This window comes from Salarias fasciatus, chromosome 12 (assembly GCF_902148845.1).
Source record: "Salarias fasciatus chromosome 12, fSalaFa1.1, whole genome shotgun sequence".
NCBI classification, from domain to species: Eukaryota; Metazoa; Chordata; class Actinopteri; order Blenniiformes; family Blenniidae; genus Salarias; species Salarias fasciatus.
In genome coordinates, this window is record NC_043756.1 from 20,187,868 (window position 1) to 20,209,388 (window position 21,521).

General features: G+C 45.5%; 1 protein-coding gene across 4 annotated transcripts in view; it reads left to right on the plus strand.

Moving 5' to 3' along the window:
* Positions 1-21,521, plus strand: part of LOC115398459 (rho guanine nucleotide exchange factor 28-like) — a 34,975-nt gene that overhangs the window by 7,482 nt on the left and 5,972 nt on the right. For 2 of the 4 annotated variants that reach the window (XM_030105215.1, XM_030105216.1), the window contains exons 1-16: positions 7,215-7,446; positions 12,310-12,431; positions 12,578-12,960; positions 13,758-13,932; positions 14,466-14,577; positions 15,604-15,646; positions 16,605-16,694; positions 17,259-17,382; positions 18,099-18,243; positions 18,476-18,531; positions 19,208-19,265; positions 19,870-20,002; positions 20,410-20,540; positions 20,632-20,772; positions 20,913-21,163; positions 21,248-21,373. In XM_030105215.1, coding sequence (XP_029961075.1) covers positions 7,362-7,446; positions 12,310-12,431; positions 12,578-12,960; positions 13,758-13,932; positions 14,466-14,577; positions 15,604-15,646; positions 16,605-16,694; positions 17,259-17,382; positions 18,099-18,243; positions 18,476-18,531; positions 19,208-19,265; positions 19,870-20,002; positions 20,410-20,540; positions 20,632-20,772; positions 20,913-21,163; positions 21,248-21,373 — 2,175 coding nt within the window. In that variant the 5' untranslated portion in view covers positions 7,215-7,361. Of the gene's footprint in view, positions 1-269; positions 454-890; positions 1,093-1,418; positions 1,495-2,701; positions 2,749-3,902; positions 3,997-7,214; positions 7,447-12,309; positions 12,432-12,577; positions 12,961-13,757; positions 13,933-14,465; positions 14,578-15,603; positions 15,647-16,604; positions 16,695-17,258; positions 17,383-18,098; positions 18,244-18,475; positions 18,532-19,207; positions 19,266-19,869; positions 20,003-20,409; positions 20,541-20,631; positions 20,773-20,912; positions 21,164-21,247; positions 21,374-21,521 lie in introns of those variants that run through there. The other 2 variants (XM_030105218.1, XM_030105217.1) reach the window with 2 other exon arrangements.

The following is a 21,521-nucleotide window of genomic DNA, read 5'->3' on the forward strand; positions in this document are numbered from 1 at the left end:
GATTGATATCAAGCGGAGCCGTTACCTGATTACAGATCATGTTGGCACAGGCAGAAAGAAGAACCCATCACTGCTGTGTTAAAAGCCTTTTATTGCTGTAAAGTAGGTCAGTGGAGCGCAGGGATCCAGGGCTGTGCAAGAAAAGAAATCCATTACTGGCAGTTTGTTCTATTAGCATGATTAGAGGTCACGAAGGAAAAGCTGGATACGTTAGTTGCCTCCTGCTTTTGGTTCCTTTTGGCTGAGTTGTTCTTTTCCCTCCTGCTCAGGTCACAGTCCCAGAGAGTCTCCCCTCCACCTGGCCGTGCGCTGGGGTCTGTGTCGGCTTGCAGAGCTGCTGCTCTGCCAGCCGGGCGGTTTGATGGCTGTCAGTTTGCCAAACGAAGAGGGGGTCACACCGCTGCAGCTGGCGCAGGCGGAGGGCAACTCCGAGCTCCTGGACCTCCTGTCACAGTAAGCTCACCAGCTCCGACGGGGCGCGTTGAGCAGAAACCCCGCTTCGCTGTAACATTATGCATCAACTGCAGAATGTCTCCTCAGAAAGCAAAGCATTCCTTCACATTGGGAACGAGGTTTTTGCTACCTATTAACCCAGATTTCATTGGCAGATACTTTAAATGTAATGGCCTCGGTGCATTTTCTGAACACATAAATGCTAAACAGCTGTTAGTGTGACCTCAGGCCACTAAATCAGCTCTGGTACCGTCTGGATCCATAAATCTTGAGTACAGTTTCACAATTCTGTTTATGTGTCCTGAAAAACCAGGGGGCCCTCATCAGGCTTGAATTGCAGTACAGTAGGATTTGTTTGAATAATCTCGTTTCTAAGTCTTTCTGTAGGATATTAAAAACATAAGTCTGTGATCCTGATGCCTCGTGTGGTTCTGCAGCCCCCCCAATCCTCTGGCCACCCCTCCAGCAGGGCTGTCCCAGGTGTGGGCGGACCGGTCCCGCCTGCTCAGGTTCTGCCACGACACGGGGAACCTGACGCTGACCGTCCGTCAGAACCTGCGGTGGGGCTCAGAGGAGAGCCGCCACGCCGACATCCTGCTGCTCCGACAGCGACTCAGAGACGAGGCCTTCCTCAGAGAGGTGAGTGGAGCGGGGGGGGGGCTTTAGCTTTACTGGGGGTACCCAGTACACCCTTCATCTTATTGGCCTCTCCATGCACCCCCTGCTTGTTGTACGTGAGGTCAATCACTGTGCAGAAATTGCTACCCATCGTATAATAAAACAGATATTCTGCTTAAATACTCCACTGAAAATCAGATGTTAAAGAGAAAAAAAAAGTTTGTAGATATTCCCATCAAATGTCAAAAAGTAAGAATGTAAAGACACACACACACACACACACACACACACACACACACTGACTTATGATGCTACTTTTCACTTATGATTCACCTCGCCTCTCTCAGATCAGATCCCTCAGGAGGGAACGGGCGGAGACCATCTTAGGGAAGGAGGAGCTGGTGGATGATCCTGCAGACAACGGTACCTTACATGTCCTAATCCCTCACTTCTGTGGTGTGTGGGAATTTTTTTTTTTTCTTTTTTGTGGACTTCAATGTTCTTTTTAGTGTAGCAATCATTTGTCATCCTTGCAGCTTTGTCTTGAAAGCAGACAGAAACAGGCTGCCCTCCTGTGGGGATGCAGGAGTACTGCATGCAGGGAAATGGCAACATTAGAATTATTTAAATGAGAAAACAATGTACAGTATTTTTTACTTATTATTGTAATTTTTTTATTATGAATTTAAGACAAATTTGTGTCAGTTTTTTTTAATCAGAGGAATTTCCTGCATAACAGTGAATTTGATAAAATCGATTTAGATTTTTAGAGTTATGTGTTTTAAGACCGTGTGACTAAAGCAAGGTTTCTAGAGAAAACATATATGCACAGGGAGAACATGCAAAACCAAAAGCATTCCATACAAATTCAAGTTCATCAGATAGCTCTCATTTATTTCTTCTTAATGACCTGCTGGGGGCGCTAGAAGAGAACTTAAAGGAGCTGATGATTCCCTGCAGAACGTTGCTTCTGAGCAGAAAAGAATGTATTTCTGATATTTAACTGATGTAGCAGCAAGCCATAACCAGCTAATGAAAAATGTAGCTTCTTCTCTCTTTTTCAAGCCTGAAAGGTTCATTTTCAAATCAACTTCAAAGTGAGCTAAAATCGTTACAGCGAACGTGTCGTCTTATGTCACAGTGAATAAAGAAGATAATCAGATGTACTTTGCTTTATGTTTTATCTTCTTGCTAACACTTTGCCTTTGTTTCCTTTTACTTGGCTTGTTTATTAGATTTATTTTGTCTCTCACTTTCTCACCCCACTTATCAACTTTTACAGGTTGCCACCACTTTCCTCCCCCTTTATTTCCCAGTTTTATATCTTCACATGACCCCAGGCTGCTGATCAAACCACCCAAACGCTAATTTTGTGTGTGTTGCTGCTTGTTTCTGGTGGGCGATCATATGCTGTGCCCTTTGATCTGGGATGCCTGTGGTAATTAAGTGAAAGGAGAGAAGATTAAGAGCGCACGATAAAACTCCCCCCTGGGTTATGAAAAAGACAAAAGTGGGACTTTACATGCTGTCGTTACAAACTGACAAACATCTGCACTGAATTGAGTCTCTTTTGAAGTTTAATGGCTGCGTCTGAATATGTTTTCTTTCTTCTTCTTGTTTTTCTTTTTAGCACTGTATCCTGACCTAAGTGGAGGAGACCCTGCAGTTGAAGAAAATGTAAGTTTAGTTTAGTTTTCAGACAGTTCTGAATTTTCTTTGTATTAAAGAACATCCTTAGTATACAACACTGAGTACAGATATGAGCAGCATATGTTACATTTGCTTAATAAATTTAATAATCATTTACGGTCCATTGAATTTACTCCATTTAATGAATACACGTTTTGATTAAGTAGCATGCAAAAATTCTGGCTTGAATTTCTGTCTTTTAAACAATAGGCACCACCTAATCCATTTTCCTCTTAAGCCTGGGATGCCTGGATTTAGTTAGATTTCTTTGGCTGTACATTTGTCAAAAAATGTGCAGTCAGTGAGTGCCTCCGCTCCTTTTTCCAAAATAACTTCCAGTGTCTGGCAGGTCGTCATTATCATTGTGTGTTTTTGATGAAAGCTCTGGTTACAAAGGTCTGAGACGTCAGGTTTGGGTGGTTATACTGTGGAAGTCATGAGGGCCACTGTAACAATGACTGTTGTACTTAGTCTCACTGACAAGTTTGTTATAAGCGACTACAACTGCAACACTTTCACATTGTTGGGAAGAAGGCAGCTTGTATTTCATCTTTGTCCTGATTTATCTCCATCTTTCAAAACAAAAAAAAACAGCTTAGACTCATGTACGCAGATGCTGAAATAAGTGTGTTTTTGATTTGGTGAAAAAAGATGAGAGGAAAGTCCAAACCACAGAACATTCAGATGGAAAAGGAGCACAATCGCCACACAACATGTGACATATTCTGAGTGCTATAACAAGTCGCAGTTTAATGGCCTTCGTTTGGAACATCTGCAGCTCGTGGCGGACTGCGGCGGAGGCCGGAGCGCCGCGGCTGCCCTTCAATACGCCGCATTGTGTCGCCCTCATTGTCGGAGCGCTGCTGTTGGCACCTTGCACACGCCGCTGAATAGCTGACTTTGTGCACCCGGTCAGATGTGTGTTTCATGTTTTCTAGAGGTGTGGTGTGGCGTGCACATGATTCGCTCCTCCAATAGGATCTGTTAAATGCGACGCAGATGGTTACCGGATTGAACTTTCTCACACACCTTCGGCGCCGGCCAAACACTTGTGTTTTTGTACTTAGCTGCGCTCACCGGTTGGTTTCTGTGGCATGCCTGTAGCTCACGGTGGAAATCTCACAGTTGTTTTTGTTAAAAAGGCTCCCAGTTTCTTCGCCGGGGTGTACGAGGAGCCGCTGATGTTCTGCCTGAATGAGGAAGACGAAGAGGAAGGCCCTTCTCAGCCTGTCTCTGGTAAATATTAAGAGTCCTTCAAAACTTTCCTGCGAGGATTGTCACTTTGACAAAAGTCTGTTTTGAAATATGGTCTTAATTCTACAGCCTGCTGAACCTCATCTACGTGCAGGCCGAAGCCGGTTCCTGTTGTTTTAAGTGATGTTACATTCGTGGGGAGTTATCCAAGTAGCGCCCAATCATTAAGCAAGTCCAACGGCAGGAAACATTTCCTTTCCTGAACAGAAATTGGAACTCACCTCTAATCCTCGACTTTGGCTGTCTACCATCCCCGCTGACTATAGGATCACATTTCAGGCCCCTGACTTATTTTTGCCCCCCCTTCCCTTCTCTCTGCAGTCTTTGCATTCACGTCACTCTGTCTTTACGGTTATTGCGGCACTGAGGAGAAATCCTTCTGTGTGACATGTTGACGGCACCCTTGCAGCGAATCCTGAGTCACCGTTGTTTGGCAAACAATAATGACTCAGCGGACCTGAGACGAGCCACCGTAACTCCTAACAAGGTGTCTGAAGGTGACTTCGGTCTGGTCTGCCTGAAGAAGCAGGAGGAAGGAGTCAAAAGTGGGAACATCCTGTGGGTTAATAATTGGCTTGTGTTGCTGCAGAGCAGACTGATGCCTCAACATAAGAATGCTGTGGTTACAAGTTGAGGCTTCAGGGTTTATAACACTTGGCAATGGACATCTGCAATCTCACCATCCTGTGGCTGGTGTAGTTTTCCATGCTGAATGGCTCAGCCAGTCACTCCTCTGTTTGCATGTATGTTAATGTGAATTTCTATCTGTGTTTGTTGGCTGGAAGAAGGTTTTCAGATTTCCTGCTCAGCCTTTGATGGCCGCTTCCCTGTGACCTCGACTGACCTCTCCAAATGACTTTTTGCGGCTGAGTTGGAAGAAATCTAGTCTGTGGTTCAAGTTTCTCTTCAAGTTTCCCCTTTAATAGCATGTTTGAGAAGACAGTCCAGACTGGAAATGACTCAGGTTTTGGACACGGCATTTTTCCGGGATAACAATGCTCATTTGACCCTTGAAGAATTTAAGTTCTTCATCAGACATTCCTGAGCTGTCAAGCAGCGCGGATGATCGGCAGGTTTTCTGTCTTTTTTCCTCCAAAGTAGCCAGGCTCGTATTGTGATTTCAGCCTGTTTGTTGACACTTGCAGTATGGCCGCTTAACTGGAGGTAATGCGTCATCAGACAGACAGACAGAAGCTGTGTAGCCAGAACCTCAGCAGGGAATGAGGAATTTAGAGGGTAGCTGTCATGTTCTCTTGTTTTCTTGATGTCATCTTTCTTCTCTTCATTTCACATTTTCTGCAACTTTGCTGGCATGACTGTAGTTATGAATGCAATTCATGAGTAGGTTTTTAATCACTTAGATACCATTTTTCTGATATTTCCAGAAGAAAGATGCCCCCTTTTCTCTTTGGAGTTTCCGCTGACCCCGTATTCCCCCCTCCCTCTCCCCCATCTCTGCCCTCCTGTTGCCCCCAATATCTAAATACCCCACCCAAAACACATACTTGCGCCCATATACCTTCATGCAGACACACACACACTGCTTTATACACCCGTTCCACCCCCTACCCCACCTCATCCCACCCTCCTGGGTCAGCATTTTAATGCGAGTTTAGTGAACAAATAGCAAAGGCCACTTCAGCCTGAGAGGCTCTGCTCTCCACAGCCGAAGAAAGGACGGAGCTGGCTGTGTGTGCATGTCGTTGGTCTGTGTGTGTGTGTGTGTGTGTGTGTTTGAGAGGAAGAATGCAGCAGGGAAGAGCGCTCTGAAGGGGGCATGGGGTATAGCGAAGTGAAAAAAAAGGGGTGTTTGTGGCTGAATGGGGGTTGCCAGGGCTTTGCTGAATGCAGTTTTCCAGCAGCTTGTTGAGATCCCCGGGGAGAGCAGAGTAGATGATGTGTGAGTGAGTGTGCATGTGTATGCACGCAATGTTGGGGGGGGGTCAGAGGAAAAGGGATTTATGATATGGATAGTTTTGGCTGGGTGACAACAGACGATAAGTTTAACGCCAGGAGCGCCAACAAGAGCCTCCGACCCCGACCGAGGGATCTAATTGGAGAACGGAAAAAAGGATTAAACCTCACACAGACCCCACAAAGGCAGCATTAATGTTCACCGGTACAGTGCCAACTCCCCCACCTCCACTTCCCCGTGCACACACACATGCAGACACGCAGACACTACGTTCTACAGTCACAGTGTGGCTATTTTCTCTCTGTCTTTTCTTTCTTTTCTTTATCACATTCCTTTATTTATGTGCATTTATAAACCCATGTTTGGCCCTCTTTGCACGGCCCCATTGTCTGATGTGTCTCATAAACCCCCTTTACCAGCCCATTTGCCAAACTTTACTTGAATCTTTGCTGCACCAAACGGAGCACTGTACTCCTGCAGGTTGGCAACGGGGAAGAGGGTGGGGGTGGCACGGCGGTGCGGGTAGAGGGGGGATAAAAACATAGAAGAAGAAAAAAAAGCAGCAGCTCTCATTGCTGTCTCCATGGTGAAGCAGCTGACCTGGCAATCTACCCCCTCTTCCTCACCCCTCCGCTTGGCTTTGACATGCTAAAATATAGAGGAAGAGAGAATGGCGAGAAGGACTCTCTTCGTATGTGGCACTGGCCTCATCCAAGCCGAACAGCTCGTACGCCGAAGTGTTTGGAGTATGCCGCCCGTGTCGGCGGCAATCATGAACTCACAAGGTTAATGATTTCTCCTGTGTCCGAGACTCACCTCCGCTGAGCCGTCTGCCTCCGTGTTTATCTTCGCTGCAGGTTCTGAAATCACTCCTATATTTGACTTGGTCTCCCTCTGTTTCTCTCCCTCCTTCAGTCACTCTTTCCGGCCGTCAGTACCCTCCTCCTCCTCCTCCCCCCCCCTTCGCTCCTGTCAGCATGTGTTGATCTCTCTCCCACTCACTGGGCGCCGTGTGTTATGAGTGACTGAGGGAGACATAGAAAGACTTATAGGCTGAAGAAGTTGGCACAGACGTGAGATGAGCAGGAAACGGCAGTAGTTAGAGGAAGAACTCCCAGAAAGAAAAAAAAAAAAAGAGAGAGAGAGAGAGGAAAAAGACAGGGTCCAGTCCCGGCTGTGTTGGACAGTTGATTCGGAGTCGTGGCGGGGGGAAGGGGAGGATTTTAGGGGGAGGGGTGGTTTGGGGAGACAGAGGGGAACATGCTGGCTCACTCCTGAAGTGTCAGAGTCTGCAGCGGGTCTCTGGAAGAAGTGCTGCAGCCGGTCCGCGGTCTGCTCGGCCATGTGGGAATGGATGTAATCTGAGGCGCCGTTCACCCGTTTATCAAACACCTTCAGCTGTTTGGGGGATTTTCTCCAGCACCGAAGAATCATGGACTCTGATTCCGACTCTCCTTTCAACTACTCCTGGCCTTCGTTTCCCAAGATGAGGATGCGGAGGAAGACGGGGAAAAAGGGTAAAGTAGCTACAGAAGAAAAACCAAAACTTTTTTTGTGTCTCTCTTTCAACAAACAGCCTCAGTGGTGTGAGTCACCATGAATATTAAAGAGCCAGTGACATGTACAGTCTGCAGTGTTAGACAGACATTAGATCCATGTTGGACTAATGTAGAGGAGAAAACTGTTAGTTTAACAATCAGACCAAATGGCTCCTCTGTGTTAGAGCCTGAACTCCGAAGCTGCCTTCTCGGCAGACATGTTTCACCATTCACTGTGGAACAATAAAGTTAAAATTAGCCTTTTCCCATTACACACGCTCTTACTCACGGGCCTCCACGGCAGCACCGAGTCGGTGAGATAACTGCGTGTTTGTCAGTGATGTAACCTGATATCTGACAGTCCGGTGGGGAATGTCAGATGTCCGCTCCGGGCTGATTGAGTGGTTTAGTGGGGGGACTTCCAGCATCTCCAGCCCAGACTGCTCTGTGCAAGAGTGAACCCCACTGAGGAGTCATGCCCTCATGTGACTGCTGCTGTGTCGAGCAAAAGGAAGACTTGATATGCCCTCTTCATGCAGCTCATCGTCCCATCAGGTTTTAGCATAGGTGGCACTGAGGGAGTGATGGGAATGGAAGATCAGTGGTGAACCAAATAAGTGAATACTGACATTTAAACCGAGCACACCTCTTTATTGCACCATTGTTAGTCGCGGGAGAGGTGAAGAGGATGCTAAAAATAGAGCAAAATTAGACCAGGGCGGTTAATCGACTGCCTGTCTGCGAATGGTGGCGTGCTTGATGAGAGATGAGTGTGAGGAACAGAAAGAGACACGGTGGAAGATTATGTTACTGTCATGACTGTGTCATGGCTCCACTCCAGTGGCCTTCTCCTCATCTTTCTTCATAAACCCCAGCAAGATGATCCGTGTTATTGCTTCTTAATTGTGATTGACATTGGTATATTTAATATGGTGCTGTGTGTCTGCTCTCCTCTGCTGAGGGGCACAAACACACTCTCCATGCACGTTTGAAGCTGACCTCAAGTGGACAATTTTTAGAAATTGGCTCCTGAGCGCAACGATGCACCTGCAAAGCCAAATGTGATTTCAGGTGTGTGCCACCGCAAGTTTCTTTCTCCGGTCTCAGAACTGATCGTTGCTTGGTCTGCTTTCAGCTCTGCCTGGATCTGTGAGGCAGAGCGACGCATTAAAATGTAAACACAAAGGGAATGTGATGCTTGGACCGGGATGTTTTACCACAGGTGTCATAACTCAGAGCAGGTTTGTGGATTCTGGTGGACAATTGCTTTAATGATTTAAACGGCCCGAACACTAAAGCTGAATAATTGCCCTCCCCCCTTTTTTTTATTTTTAAACAGCACCCTCTGCTTTTATTTTTGTATCCATGGCTTGTTATTTTACTTTGGCCATAAGTTCTTGCAGTGACGGTTGTTTAGCACTGCTTTTAGAAAGCAACTTACATCATAAAAGACGGGCGCCAGCGAGCACTTCATCCCTATAATAAACAGGCCCAGGTGTTTATACAGTTAATAATTATGACCATGTTTTTATCTTGAACGTTTTGTTATGTCCTACAGACTCTGAAGAGAGAGCAGACCTTGAGAAAGAACCCTTGTAATAGTCCTGACCCCCTTTTCTCAGTTGCCTTTCTCTCTCTCTCTCTCTACTCTATCGCTTCTCTCTCTGTCTCTCCCAGGGGTGTGCATGGGTTGAAGGGTCACTTTCTGTGTTTAACTACCCTGGTCTGGAAACCTGGCACTGACTGCTGTCTTTGTCTGAGTCTCTGCAGAGCTCCCGGTCTCTCGTTTTCTTTCTGTAGCTACTCCAAGCGCTGCTACTGTAGAGGGTTGACTCTCACTCGGGGACACACTAGGAATATCACATCACTCCAAATATACCTTAAGAGTCCAAAAAAAAAGTCCTGTATAAATAGCCCCCCACACAGTGAAGCTGCCTTTCAAGTGGCAACCTGTGGAAAGTGCTCCCTGTGTGATAAAGCCTGCTCCTCTGGCAGAAAGATGGATTTCCTTCTGCTCTCGCTTCTTAGTAACATGAACTCCCCGCTTCTCTGCTATTCCCTCACTTAACTAATGTTAAACACAGATCACGCTGCCTGACAGTAATGTTCACCGAGGTGGCGTTTATGGATCAGAGGTGTGTGAATGATTGAGCCGTGGCAGCCAGCTGTGGCTTTGGACTCGGCCCAGGACCTGAACCATTAGAGCTGTCGGTCAAAGCCCCGGAGTGGCTGGATATGAAATGGAATCTGCGCTGAACAGCAGTTCAACCCATCTCACGGAGCAGACCTCCTCTGTGGATCTGATGTTTCACCTCAGCTAATCCTATGATACATGGTCGAAGGGCTAACGTGACTCTGTGCAGGTATTTGGGATTTGAACGCAGGTTCATGTGTAATTTATTGTTTTCATGTGGAACTGAGAGCATCCAGATGTTTTCAGCAACAGAAGAAGTTATAACATTTTGTAATTTTGTCTTTGAAAGACGCTTAAGATATTGGATTGATGTGGTCTTTCTGTATCCTGTCATCATTCCACTAGAGTTAATTCCCTTATATTTGATGTGGATGTAACAGGAATCATCTGGTGTCCTCATCAGTGTCTGAATCCCTGTTGCTTCTGAGATTTATTGGACTCACAGCCTACAGGAAGCAGAGCCAATTGTTGGTCTGATTTATTTTCTGTTGCGAATGCTGGACGTCTCTTCTTCTTCTCGGTGGTGCTGGCAGCCTGGAAACGATGGATAAACTACGGATTTATTTAGAAAAAGAACTGTTGAGTCTCGTTTTGATGACTGCTTAACGGCCTGAGGTCAAACTCGCAAAAGATGCCAAAGATGTGTTTTTCTCTTGCTGGCATATCTTGGCCAATATTAGGTGAAACTGTCCCGATAAATATATTAAATCTGAGTATACTAGTGAGCTCTTTTGGTTAAAAAAAAAAGAAAACAAGTACTGAAAACATTATTTTCCTCTGAATGTGAATCTCTCTGAAAAGCTGTATTTCCACGTAAAGCATTGATAACCTTTCAACCAGTGAAATTATCCACAGCGTATTTCCACATCTGCATAAACTCAGTGGAGTTTTAAGGGTTAGTTGATGGACTTATGAATCGTTTGGGGAATATATTCCGCCTTATTTTTTTGTTTTTGTTGAAAAAGTTCAGACATTTACGAGATCAATTTATGAATGTTTTCAGTTTCTAGAAATGAAAGGTAAAGAGTGATTTGTAGATACATTTCATTTGTGCCAATTTGCCAAATATATTGCATGAAATTATTCTTCTTTGAGACAGTAAGCCGTCTCTTTGCAGCCATCTTTTTATACCCCAGAGCCGTTGGAATAATAGATGAACACTGAAGGGTTGACCTTCTGTCACCTAACACTTACAATATGTGCAATTCCTACAATGCAATGCTTCATCTTGTTCAGTCTTTTTTCTTTTTTTTTTTGTTTTTGTCAACAAAAAAACACATTCAGTTGCTGCTAGATATTCCATTTTACCTTTGTCATGTAGCAAATTCCTTGTTATGTGTCATACTTTGCTTTTATATACTATTTATTCTAATCTTAGTCACTTTCTTTTTTTCTCAATTTGTCCATAGTTTTTTTTGTTTTGTTTTCTCTGAATGGGATCGCACACAGTTGTTTTAGTACAATGACAATAAAGGTTTAGGTTTAGATTCTGATTCTGAAGATGGAATATGTTTGATTGAGCTGATTCTGTCAGCAGCCCGTAACCCACTGCTTTGTGTTCAGTTTAGTTCAAGTTATATTAATCACACACACTACAGAGTGGGCGTAAAGTTAAGCAGTGAAAATCAGGAAGCATTATCCAGTAGTTTTAAACCAGTCTTAGGAATAATGCAGTTTAATGTGGTGGTGTTTCTGTAAAACCACTGAGCTACTGACTGATTACTATCGTGAAACTAACTCAGTTACTGAGGTTTCCATGAACTCATTAATTGCTGCTTTTGTTGAAGATGAAAAGAGTTGCAGAGCTGCTGTCTCAGCTGCTACCCTTGATGTGAATCTAGTATCTTTTTCTTTTTTTTTCCAGCTTTCACTGTCGGAGCTTCCTGTTTTTTTGGAAAATAGAAGTGGTGCCATTGTGATTTCTCTGAGCATTAACTTCGGTTCTTATTGACTTTTGTTTTCCAAGTGGTTCATCTTTTTTTGCTTTGTGCACAGCAAACCTTCAATAATAAGAAAAGAACAGTAACATGCACACTGTGACTGGTAATGTTAGACCCCTTTGTTTGCACGCACAGCTTATGTTCTAGCTTGAAATGCCTTCTAAGAACGTTTGTTGTGGAGAGGGTGTGCTCAATGCAGGGCAGCATCCCAGAGGGAGCTGCGTGTGTTTTGAGAGCAGGAGTGTTTTCCCCTGTTTAACTGCAAAACCAGGCGACCGCTCACAGTGACTCCACTGTGTCCGACGGGCTCCTCTCAATGCTACTGTGTGCTCACCGGGAGTTATTTCCACTCTGCTGCTGTATCGAAGGCAGGGTGGGAAAGAAACCCAGCCACAGAAGTCCACTCACAGCCCCATGCACAGCCATTCACATGTGTCTGCGAAGGGCCAATCCTGACACACACACACACACACTCACCTATGCACACACACTTGCACACATGCACGCTGCGCACACACTGCTGCCTCAGCCAGAGACTCCTGGTCCTGAACAATGACATGCGACTTACCCAGGATGTGTATGTCACTTCCTGTGTTTGTGAGGAGTTGCTGGTGTTGCTGTGGAAACCAAATGCAATATTGAAAAATCCCCCCTCTCTCTCTCTTTTCTGCTCTCTCTCTCTCTCTGCTGCTTCTTCGCTCTCTGTAGAGAAAACTCAGTCCATAAGGGAGAACCAGGCCTCGTCCCCAACTCTGGCTGCGGCTGCCCGGCTGTCAGCGTTGATTCACGGGAAGGACCAAGTGTACGCCAACGCCATGCTGGTGGACCAGGTGAGTCCTGTGAGCGTTTCGTTTCTCGTGATTACAGTATATGAATTACTCAGATCTCTCTCTGCTATTATAAGATGTTTGATTACAGCAGCTCTAAATGAATGGTTCTTATCCATTTCCATTTCTTTGTCTTGTTTGTGTTCCAGGTGGATGAAGCCGACATTAAATACCGATCTCCCGGGGAAGAAGAAGTCAGCCCCACGTCTCAGATTGGCAGCCCTTGCTGGGATTCCTTCTCCATGACTCCCCCTCATTCAGGGAGCTGCTCCCAGAGCCGGCACCCATCCTCACCTCACAGCGGGCAGAGGGGCGTCCACGACCCCGGCCCGGAGAATCACAGGGAGCCATCACCCCGGGTCTCTCCCCGCTCCACCTTCGCCTCCTCCCCATCTTTTCCTTCCTCTCCCCTGGCTTCCGCCTTACGGCTGTTCGACGGAGCACATCGGCGTCAGGCGGAGACGTGCTCGCCAGTCTCTCCGGCTTTAGATCGTAGAGGGTGCAGCCTGACAGAGGCGAGCCAGGGCCTGAGGTAGGACACTGGTGCGCTTGATCCTTGAATGAAAGTTTTTTTTTTTTTTGCAAGAACCGTACATGAGGTTGGGATTTACATGTATTAATGAAAAACAAGCACATTGCGTAACTTCTTTTACTTATTAATACAATAAAATCATTGCAGTTGAACATGAAACCTTCACAAAGTAAAAAAAAACAAAACATGTGTGCTGTGACCTTCTTATTTAAAGTACAGTTTGTCCTTTGCAGTATCCATACCAGTGTACTTATATGTAACCTTTTGTGAAGCAAAATATTGTCTGGCCTTTGCAGTGATTGTATTCGGTGAAGGTTTGGAAAGTGACAGGAAGCTTGAACACAATTGAGCTGTTTATGTGTTCCATGTTCTACATTCCTTCCAGTTTCCTCAGTCATGCAGGAAACAACAGAGGCGATCAAAGGCTACGTGGTCTTCATATTTGCCCATGATGAATGTCTGTGGAGGACATTTGCCATTATCTCAGCAAAATAACTCGATCTATCATGATCCATTGTGTAGTCATCCGCCATCTACTTGAAGCTTTGACAGGATAGAGACGTCTTTATTCCTCACATACGAATTTGTTGACTTTAATGGGAACTAATGTGAATACGGTTCGATAGTTTCAGCATTTTCATGACAGAAGCCTAAACATTGTTTTTTTTTTTTTTTCAGTTTCATTCAGCATGAGTGAGTCTGTGATGCCAAGATTCCTGACTTTGATTCTTCAAGTCTACCAGTTCTTTTTTTTTTTTTTGAAATGCAAACATGTGTGTCTGTGTGTGAACACATAGCCCCAGCCTGGAGTGTGACAGTGGAGAGGAGGACATCCTGGGACATTCCTACCCCTGCTCCTCTCTGAAGCAGAACTCCATACTCCTCTCCAGCTCCGGAGAAGAGAGGGACTCTTTTGAAGCTTCGCCCGATTTCAGCCGCTCACACTCCGACAGCACGCACCAGTCCACCAAGGTATCCCCTCATCTCCATGTGTGTAGAATTATTTAGCCTCCCGCCTCACCAGCATCTCTTCTCCAACTCTAAATTGAAGCAGTGTGTATGACTATTTTCCTCTTGAGGCAGGGAACTTACAAAGCTTTTATTTGCTTCTCTTTTTTTTTCAGTTTAGACTATTCGCTCAATAGTACAACTGCAATAAACAAAGTCACCTGTGTCTAAGACCCTGTTTTCATTCCATTCAATCAATGTCCTCCTGTTTATACCAGATCACACATTTAATCAGCAATTTGGCTGCAGGATTTGTTCTGGAAACATTACTTTCACATTCAAATACAGAAAATGCAAAGTAAGATACTCTAACGGCCTCGGCTTCCCTCACAGACGACCATCAGCAGATAAACCCACACTGTCAACAGTTCGATAATGTGAACAGAAGTTCAGATGTCCTCCTGGCTCCACTGGCCATGTTAGATTTAGCTGCCCTCCAACACTCCTGTTTGCTGAACCTTGACCCTGTGCTCACTGCTCTGATCTGTTCTGCTCAGAACCCAGAGGAAGCCGACGTCCGTCTGCGCTCCTACTCCTATTCCTCCCCTAAAGCCAAGCCGTCACGGCCGCTGCTCAACCGAGACGCGACTATCACCGATCTGGCAGAAGGTGAGTGAACTTTGACCCCCGTACTCTCTAGCCTCCATATTCCCAGGGGCCATCTGAATGGACAAATGTGCCAAATGTCTTAACAGGGCGGAAGCCGCCAGACAGGTGTCATAAATCAGCCGAAACTCTATAAAGTACACATGTGTTTACTGTCAGCGCCGCTTCGGTACAGAAACGCCCACGGTGGCGTTTGTGAGGACCTTTAAGGCGTGTGGCATTAAGGCCATGCTTTATCCCGTGTAGATGGCGCTTTCAGCAGCAGCGGCCGCTCTCTACTTCAGGCTTTATCCCTTTCTAAGTCCCTCTCTCGCCTCAACCAAGTTAGTAAGTACAAGAGAAGCAGAAGACGCCGCTGGTCGGTTGCTGAGCAGATTTAGGCCGCTGAAATGACTTCTTCTGGTAAACCGTTGGGCTGACTGGTGGTGATCAAGACCTGCACAGTTTGAGGCTTTCCTTCAAAGGATTCATTATGACCCAAAATAAATCAAAGTGATTCACATATTTTCACATTTGATATTATGTAACATTTGCAAGGCATTTTCATAAAAATGAATGTTCATTTTTGGCCAGATTGTGCAGCTCTGTGTCTGTGGTGAGGTTTCATTACTGGTGGTGAGCGTGACGTTTACAAACTATCGCCTCAGTAAAAATTAATGGGGGTCTTAAATTCTCATGTAACTAAAAGCAGACTTTTCCTCTTGAAAATTTGCTCAACTTGCAAATCATCTGAAAAAGTGCTGTCTGTCACTTTTGGACACATTTTTTATTCTGATTTTGATTCTTTTCCACCTTGCCTGTCTTAGTTTTTTTTTTTTCATAAAGCAGAGCTCATTGTATCAGTCTTTCTCTGCAGCTTCTTTTGTGAACTTTTTTCAGAGGCCTCTGTATTCTAAATCAGATTTAATTTGAGGATGATGGTTTCAAACTCTGTCAGCTGATTTTGCTTGGAATCCAAAAGATCATGTCTAGATTTACGTTTACATTCGGCCTTCTCATATTGTTTGTTCTCGTTGCTCCCCGTTACAGAGCAGAGAGCGTTCAGCCTGACGGAGACTTCCAGAGAAAAGAGGTAAAGCCAGTGCGTTATTCCACGAGCCGAGGCAAGACCCCACTCATCTGCAGGGTCCTGCCGAGGCGGTCCTCCATATTTATCCATAGTTGTTGACCGGCGGTCAGAGATTGGTTTAGATGGGGCCTACATGCGTATGTTTGTGTGTGTGTGTGTGTGTGTGTGTGTGTGTGTGTGTGTGTGTGTGTGTGTGTTTATGTCTCTCTAGTGTTAGACCTGTGGTTAGGGTCTGAGTGAGCAGGATGTGACATACTTCCTGTTGCGTGGATGGATCCAGAATAAGTCTCTGATTGCAAACCTCAAAATAACCTTGAGTGTAACAACTAAGCTAAGGGTTTACTTGGATGTCAGACCTCAAAAACATCTCGCTAATTTCTGGACCACATCAGTGTTACTGGAATTGTAGCATGCACATATGGTAGCATTCATCCTGCGTATCTACTTAAACAATTGTTCAGCGTTCACAGCTGCCTCACAATTCTACCATGTAACGCAACTTTGCTCATCTTCATTTCGCTTCGTGAATATTGCTAGCCATGGTCATTTTATGGTCCATTTCATTTCACTGCTTCACAATCCCATCGTGTGCTAATTCAATTTTTTTTTCCTCTAATAGCTATGCATCGCTAACAGAAGAAATAGAAATAAAGTTAACATATATCTTTGTGTTAAAACTACAATAAATCATGTTGATGTGCAATATTGACATCATTCTGATCAGACTCACGAGTATTTATTAATTTGCAATGTCAGTTTTCCTTCATTAACAAGGTGTGACATTGCCTGTGCCGTAAGCAGCCATATACTTTATGTTCTACTAAAACTGTGTGTAGCGACTTACACGTCTTATTCACACTGATAGTCTGCAGAGTTTAATCTTACCTTCTGCAAACATTAACTTTTTGAATTACCTTATGAGCAGAGGCACAACAACCTGAGGTGTTTTATATCCGTGCAGGGTTTTGGGTTTCCGTAAGCGGGCCCAGTCAGCAGAGGAGGACAGCAGCGCATCACTCCAACACCTCACCCTTACTGAGTTCCTCAAAGAGTATGTTTTTCATCGTAGCAGCCCCGCAGCCATGCATGCGTGGCCCAGCTCCCGCTAACCCCGTCGTACAGAAAACACTCCCCATCTCATCTATTAACCACATGAATTCTTTGCAGCTGTATTTGATGATGTAGGAACCTGACAAATAAATTAACACTCTTTATTCAGGTGGCTGCAGAGGCTTGATGTGTTTTTGCATGCTTCTCCTCCGTACCGTCTGTCTGTTGCCTTTCACCTAGAATGTGTGTCGTAGCATAAGTTACTGTAAATAGTTGACACATTATTAATTGCATTTTGCCAAGGTCATACTATAAATAGCATCCTCTAGAGACCATAGTGACTTACAAGCATGCCAAGCATGTTGTCAAGAGTAATAATCTGTAGACCAGGGGTCCTGGAAGTCTGTCTGGACATTCTTTCATTCCAGCATGACACCGGAGTAGCTGGTATTCAGTGCTTTCTCATCCCCTGAGATAAAGACACATTCGATAAAGGGTGTGCACGTTGCATGTGATACCCCGGTTCTTAAATCAGTGTCTGACTAATGTTTTCTCTCTGGAGCAGGATCGAGGATGAGGAGTGGGATAAGTACATAATCCCATCTAAGGTCGAGTCAGAGAAGTACAAAGTGAGCCGAACTTTCAGCTTCCTCAAAAGCAGGATGTCCAGCACTCGCAGCAAGACCAAGGTGAGACGCCGCAGCGGGTTTTCCTCCAGCGGAAAGTTTTCCCTGCCGACATGTTTCCTCAAACTGAAAATCTTCATAGTTAGCATTTTTATTAGGAAAGTCCAAGTTGAAAGTCCTCCCAAACCAGAGCAGTAAAAGGTTTACCGCCCCCCAGACAAGCCAGGTCAGGATTCCTGTGCTGGAGGGGCCATTGTTTGAGCGCTCTGCCTTTATTTGGCGAGGCAGAAAATTCTCTCTCCTCAGGTCTTAGCAACAGGACACAGCGAAAATATTCTCTTACATAACACGCAGATCGGCCCTCCACACAGCACGGGGAACCAAAACACATTCCGTAGTATACGCTTAGCCTCGCCGTCACGTGTGCGTCTTTTCACGTATGAACACACGCAGAATGCACACCGGCGGTAAAAAAAAAACAAACAAACACACGCTCTTCGACTTCCTCGCAACATTTGATAAGAAAATAAACACCGTGCTATCGGACGTGCTAATACCCCCCCCCCAAAGGGTAGAGCACCATAACAGCAGCCGTCCCGGCGGACCTTAACAAAGTAAACAGACGCTCACGCAGAGGCCCCCTCATCTCCACTAGCTCCACTTTAGCAGGTGTCATCCCGCTCTGTCCCTCTTCGCGTCTGCAGCTTGTAATCATGTCATTTTTACTGGAAACGCGAGCCAAATGAGTAATTCAGAAATATTTATGGCTGACATTACAGGTGAAGGGGAAGGAGGTGAAGGAGGGAAAGGAGAAGCCAGGCGCCGCTAATGGACACCAGTTTGTTCCCGTGTCTCCGTGTGGCCCGGCGCTCTGTGTGGCCTGTGAGAAGTCTGTTTCTGGGAAGGAGCTGTTACAGTGCTCCAGTGAGTATTACACTGTCAATGCTGTTGTTTTTTTACGTCCCGCGGTGGCTGAACTGTGAACAGGGTTTGTTTAGGTCTCGCTGCACGTGCTGCCTTGATGTTCTGTTCGACGGAAGACGTGAAATCGATCCTGCTCGTCAGGAGCGGAGCCAGATTTGTGGTCATTCTGCCTTTTTATTGGTCAACATGTGAAATTAAGACAAGTTTTTTTTTTATCTGTCTTTGTTTTCAGATTGTTTCCAGAATGTCCATAAGAACTGCAGGGAAGCTGTTTCAGTTTGTGGAAAGGTAACTGTCACATTTCAGCCCGGATTGCTTCTGCCTCTGCCACCTGAGAACTGAAGCTCTCTGATAACCTTAAAGGAGGCGTGCAAAAAAAAACCTGCGCCTGTTCGTCCATCAGTTGATTGCCCACTCATATTTACACATGCTGGTTCATTGTCATAGATAGCTCAGGTTGTACTTTATAAACCTTACTGTGTGCTTCTGTAAGGTGGAAGCGATACTGATGCACTTATGAAGACTGATTATTATTGGTGGAAAAACATATATAGTCTCCCTTTAAGTATTGAAAGGACAGTTTCTGAGCAGAGCATGTGTTTGTGCAGAAAGCACAGATAAAGATAAAGCTCTGCAGTCCAATTAAGGCAAAATGCCAGAAACGAGATAAGTGGGTCACTTATGGAAGCAGGCGGAAAGGACGTTTGTAACGCAGGAAGAGTAAATTCCAACACTTGGTGACAAAGGAACTCTGGGAATGTGTTGAACATCACAAACCGGTGATGCATAACCGCAGTATCGGAGCGGAGGGCAGCTGCTCCCGCTGTACTTCTCTTTGGGGCGTGTCTGTAGCGTGCGTGTGTGTAGGCACACATCAAAACTTTGTTATTTTCAGCGTAAACACAACGACGTGCAGCTGTTGATGTTAATGTGATTGTCTTTTAATGTTTTTTTTCCCCCCCAGAAGCCACAAGAGAGGAATGCAGTGCTGATGAAAAGCAAGACCTTGTCTCTCCCACAGAGTGAGTGACCGCCATGTCCTCCCCTGGTCTCTGATTCATTTAGCTCTCACCTGTCCTCCCTTGTTCGTGCCGCGGTGGATTAAGTGAGGCATTGGTCTCCACCTCGCCTCCCCTCCCTTCCCTCTAGTTCTAATCCTGTTAGTGAAGAAAGTTAAATTTTAATCTGCCTCAGTGGGAGATCTGGCCTGGATTGTGCTCATGTGCGTGTTAGTGCATGAGGAAAAGGCCTGCGTGTTTTTCTACGGCTTTCAAACTGTGGAGTGAGCCTATACTGAAGGTAGCCGAGAGCCTCACAGCAGCAGAAAACATCTGGGGGTCAGAGGGATGCCTGGGCCTTTTCGTGTGGATTTTGCATGTTCTCCCTGTTCGTGCACATTTACATAAGCTTTCCTACTTGTTGTGTGTAGTTATTACTGCTACACTAATGCTAGGCTACAACAATGAAAGACTGCAGCTTCAGACCTCCTCCTCTAGTTATAGTCACTGGCTTCATGGATGTAAACACAGCATCTGGAAACTAAACAATACTTTGAGGTATTTATGTGCAGAACAGAAAAGCCTCCAATGTGCAGCTGATTCCTCTTCCTGCTGTTTTCTCCTTTAGACTCTGTGAAAGATAACCATCCACCCTCCGTTTTCCCTTCATCGTCCTCCGCCTCACTTCCAACAATGACCAGGGAGAAACGAGACACCGTCGCCACGCTCACCAAGAGCCTCACCATCTCTATAGACAGCAGGTAGGCCAGCATCACGGGAATGCTTCAATTTTGTACTTTAATTACAGCAGTCGCTACAAAACGAGAGGTAAATACAATCACTTAAAATGGTAATCGTGTACAATGATGTTGTGTTTTTGCGTGTTTTCTAAACAGACGTCAGTCCTGTGATTGCAACTGGTTTAATGCATGTGGTCTTATGTGAGCGCTTGTGTCCATGAACTCTGAGGCAAAACTGGATCCTGAATGCCGACAAAAAAAACGACCAGCCAAGTGTGACTTCATCCTCCAAAAACTGCAATCTGTTTCAGAATACCGAAATGAATAAAACATAATGCATTCAGGCACGGGGCCACATGCAGTAACTGTTTTTCTTTCCCAAAAAAATCTCCTTGTTTACCTCTTTACCTTTCTTCGTTCCTCCGCAGACGGCTGAGTGACGCAGCGGCGGTGGACGCTGATTCTGCTGTCACATCGTGCGCTAACAGCTCGATGTCTGACGAAGGAACGCCGGTCGCAGTGACGCCACCCTCCGCTGAACTGCCCATCACCACGCAGGGTGGGGGACGGAGACGTCCGTGATTTATTCCACTCCTGAGATGATTTTTTTTAATCAGAACTAAGATGTCTCATTACGCTTCTTCATACAGACACTGTTGATGCTCCTCTGCTGAGCGACTTGTCGGCTGACCTGCTGGGGCTTGAGGCGGAGTCGTGGAGTCTTGCTGTCAGTCCGGAGTTTTGCAGGCAACACGACAGGCACACCATCAAACGGCAGGATGTGATTTATGGTAGGCCCAGAGGAAAAAGCCCCGTAAAAAGCTGATAATTCGCTAGAGAACATTGTGTGTTGTGAGCTTATTCTCTCTCTGTTTTGATTGGATGTTTCAATGCCGATAATCTTCCTCTTGACTCTCCGCCCGCCGTGCAGAGCTGATGCAGACCGAGCTGCACCACATCCAGACGCTCACCGTCATGTCGGAGGTGTTCCGGAGAGGCATGCTGGAAGAGCTGCAGCTCGACTGTGAATGCGTGGCTCGGATCTTCCCGTGCCTGGACCCCCTGCTGCTGTTTCACAGGAATCTATTCCGAGCGCTGCACGACCGCCGGCAAGCTGCGGCCCAGGCAGAAAACATGCAAAATTACCTCATCTATCAGATTGGAGATATACTGCTTCAACAGGTTAGTGGTCATTAAATCGCTAATGCAAATACAGACATGTTGCCAGTCGCAGTCTCATCTAGGGGTGTGTTTTGTTTCTCCCAGTTCTCAGGTGAAAGTGCCGAGAAGATGAAGCAGCTGTACGGCGAGTTCTGCAGCCACCACATCGAGGCTGTGAATGTGTTCAAGGAGCTTCAGCAGCAAAACAAGAAACTCCAGATCTTTGTCAAAGTAAGCTCATTTCTTCCCAGAACTGTTTTTTTTTTTTTCATCTTATTTGTATTTTTTTTTTTTTTTAAGATTTGAGCAGCTGTCATTTGGTGCTTGAATGTTCCTCCTCTGTATGCTTTATTGGTTTCTTCATTTTTCCCCACAGTCC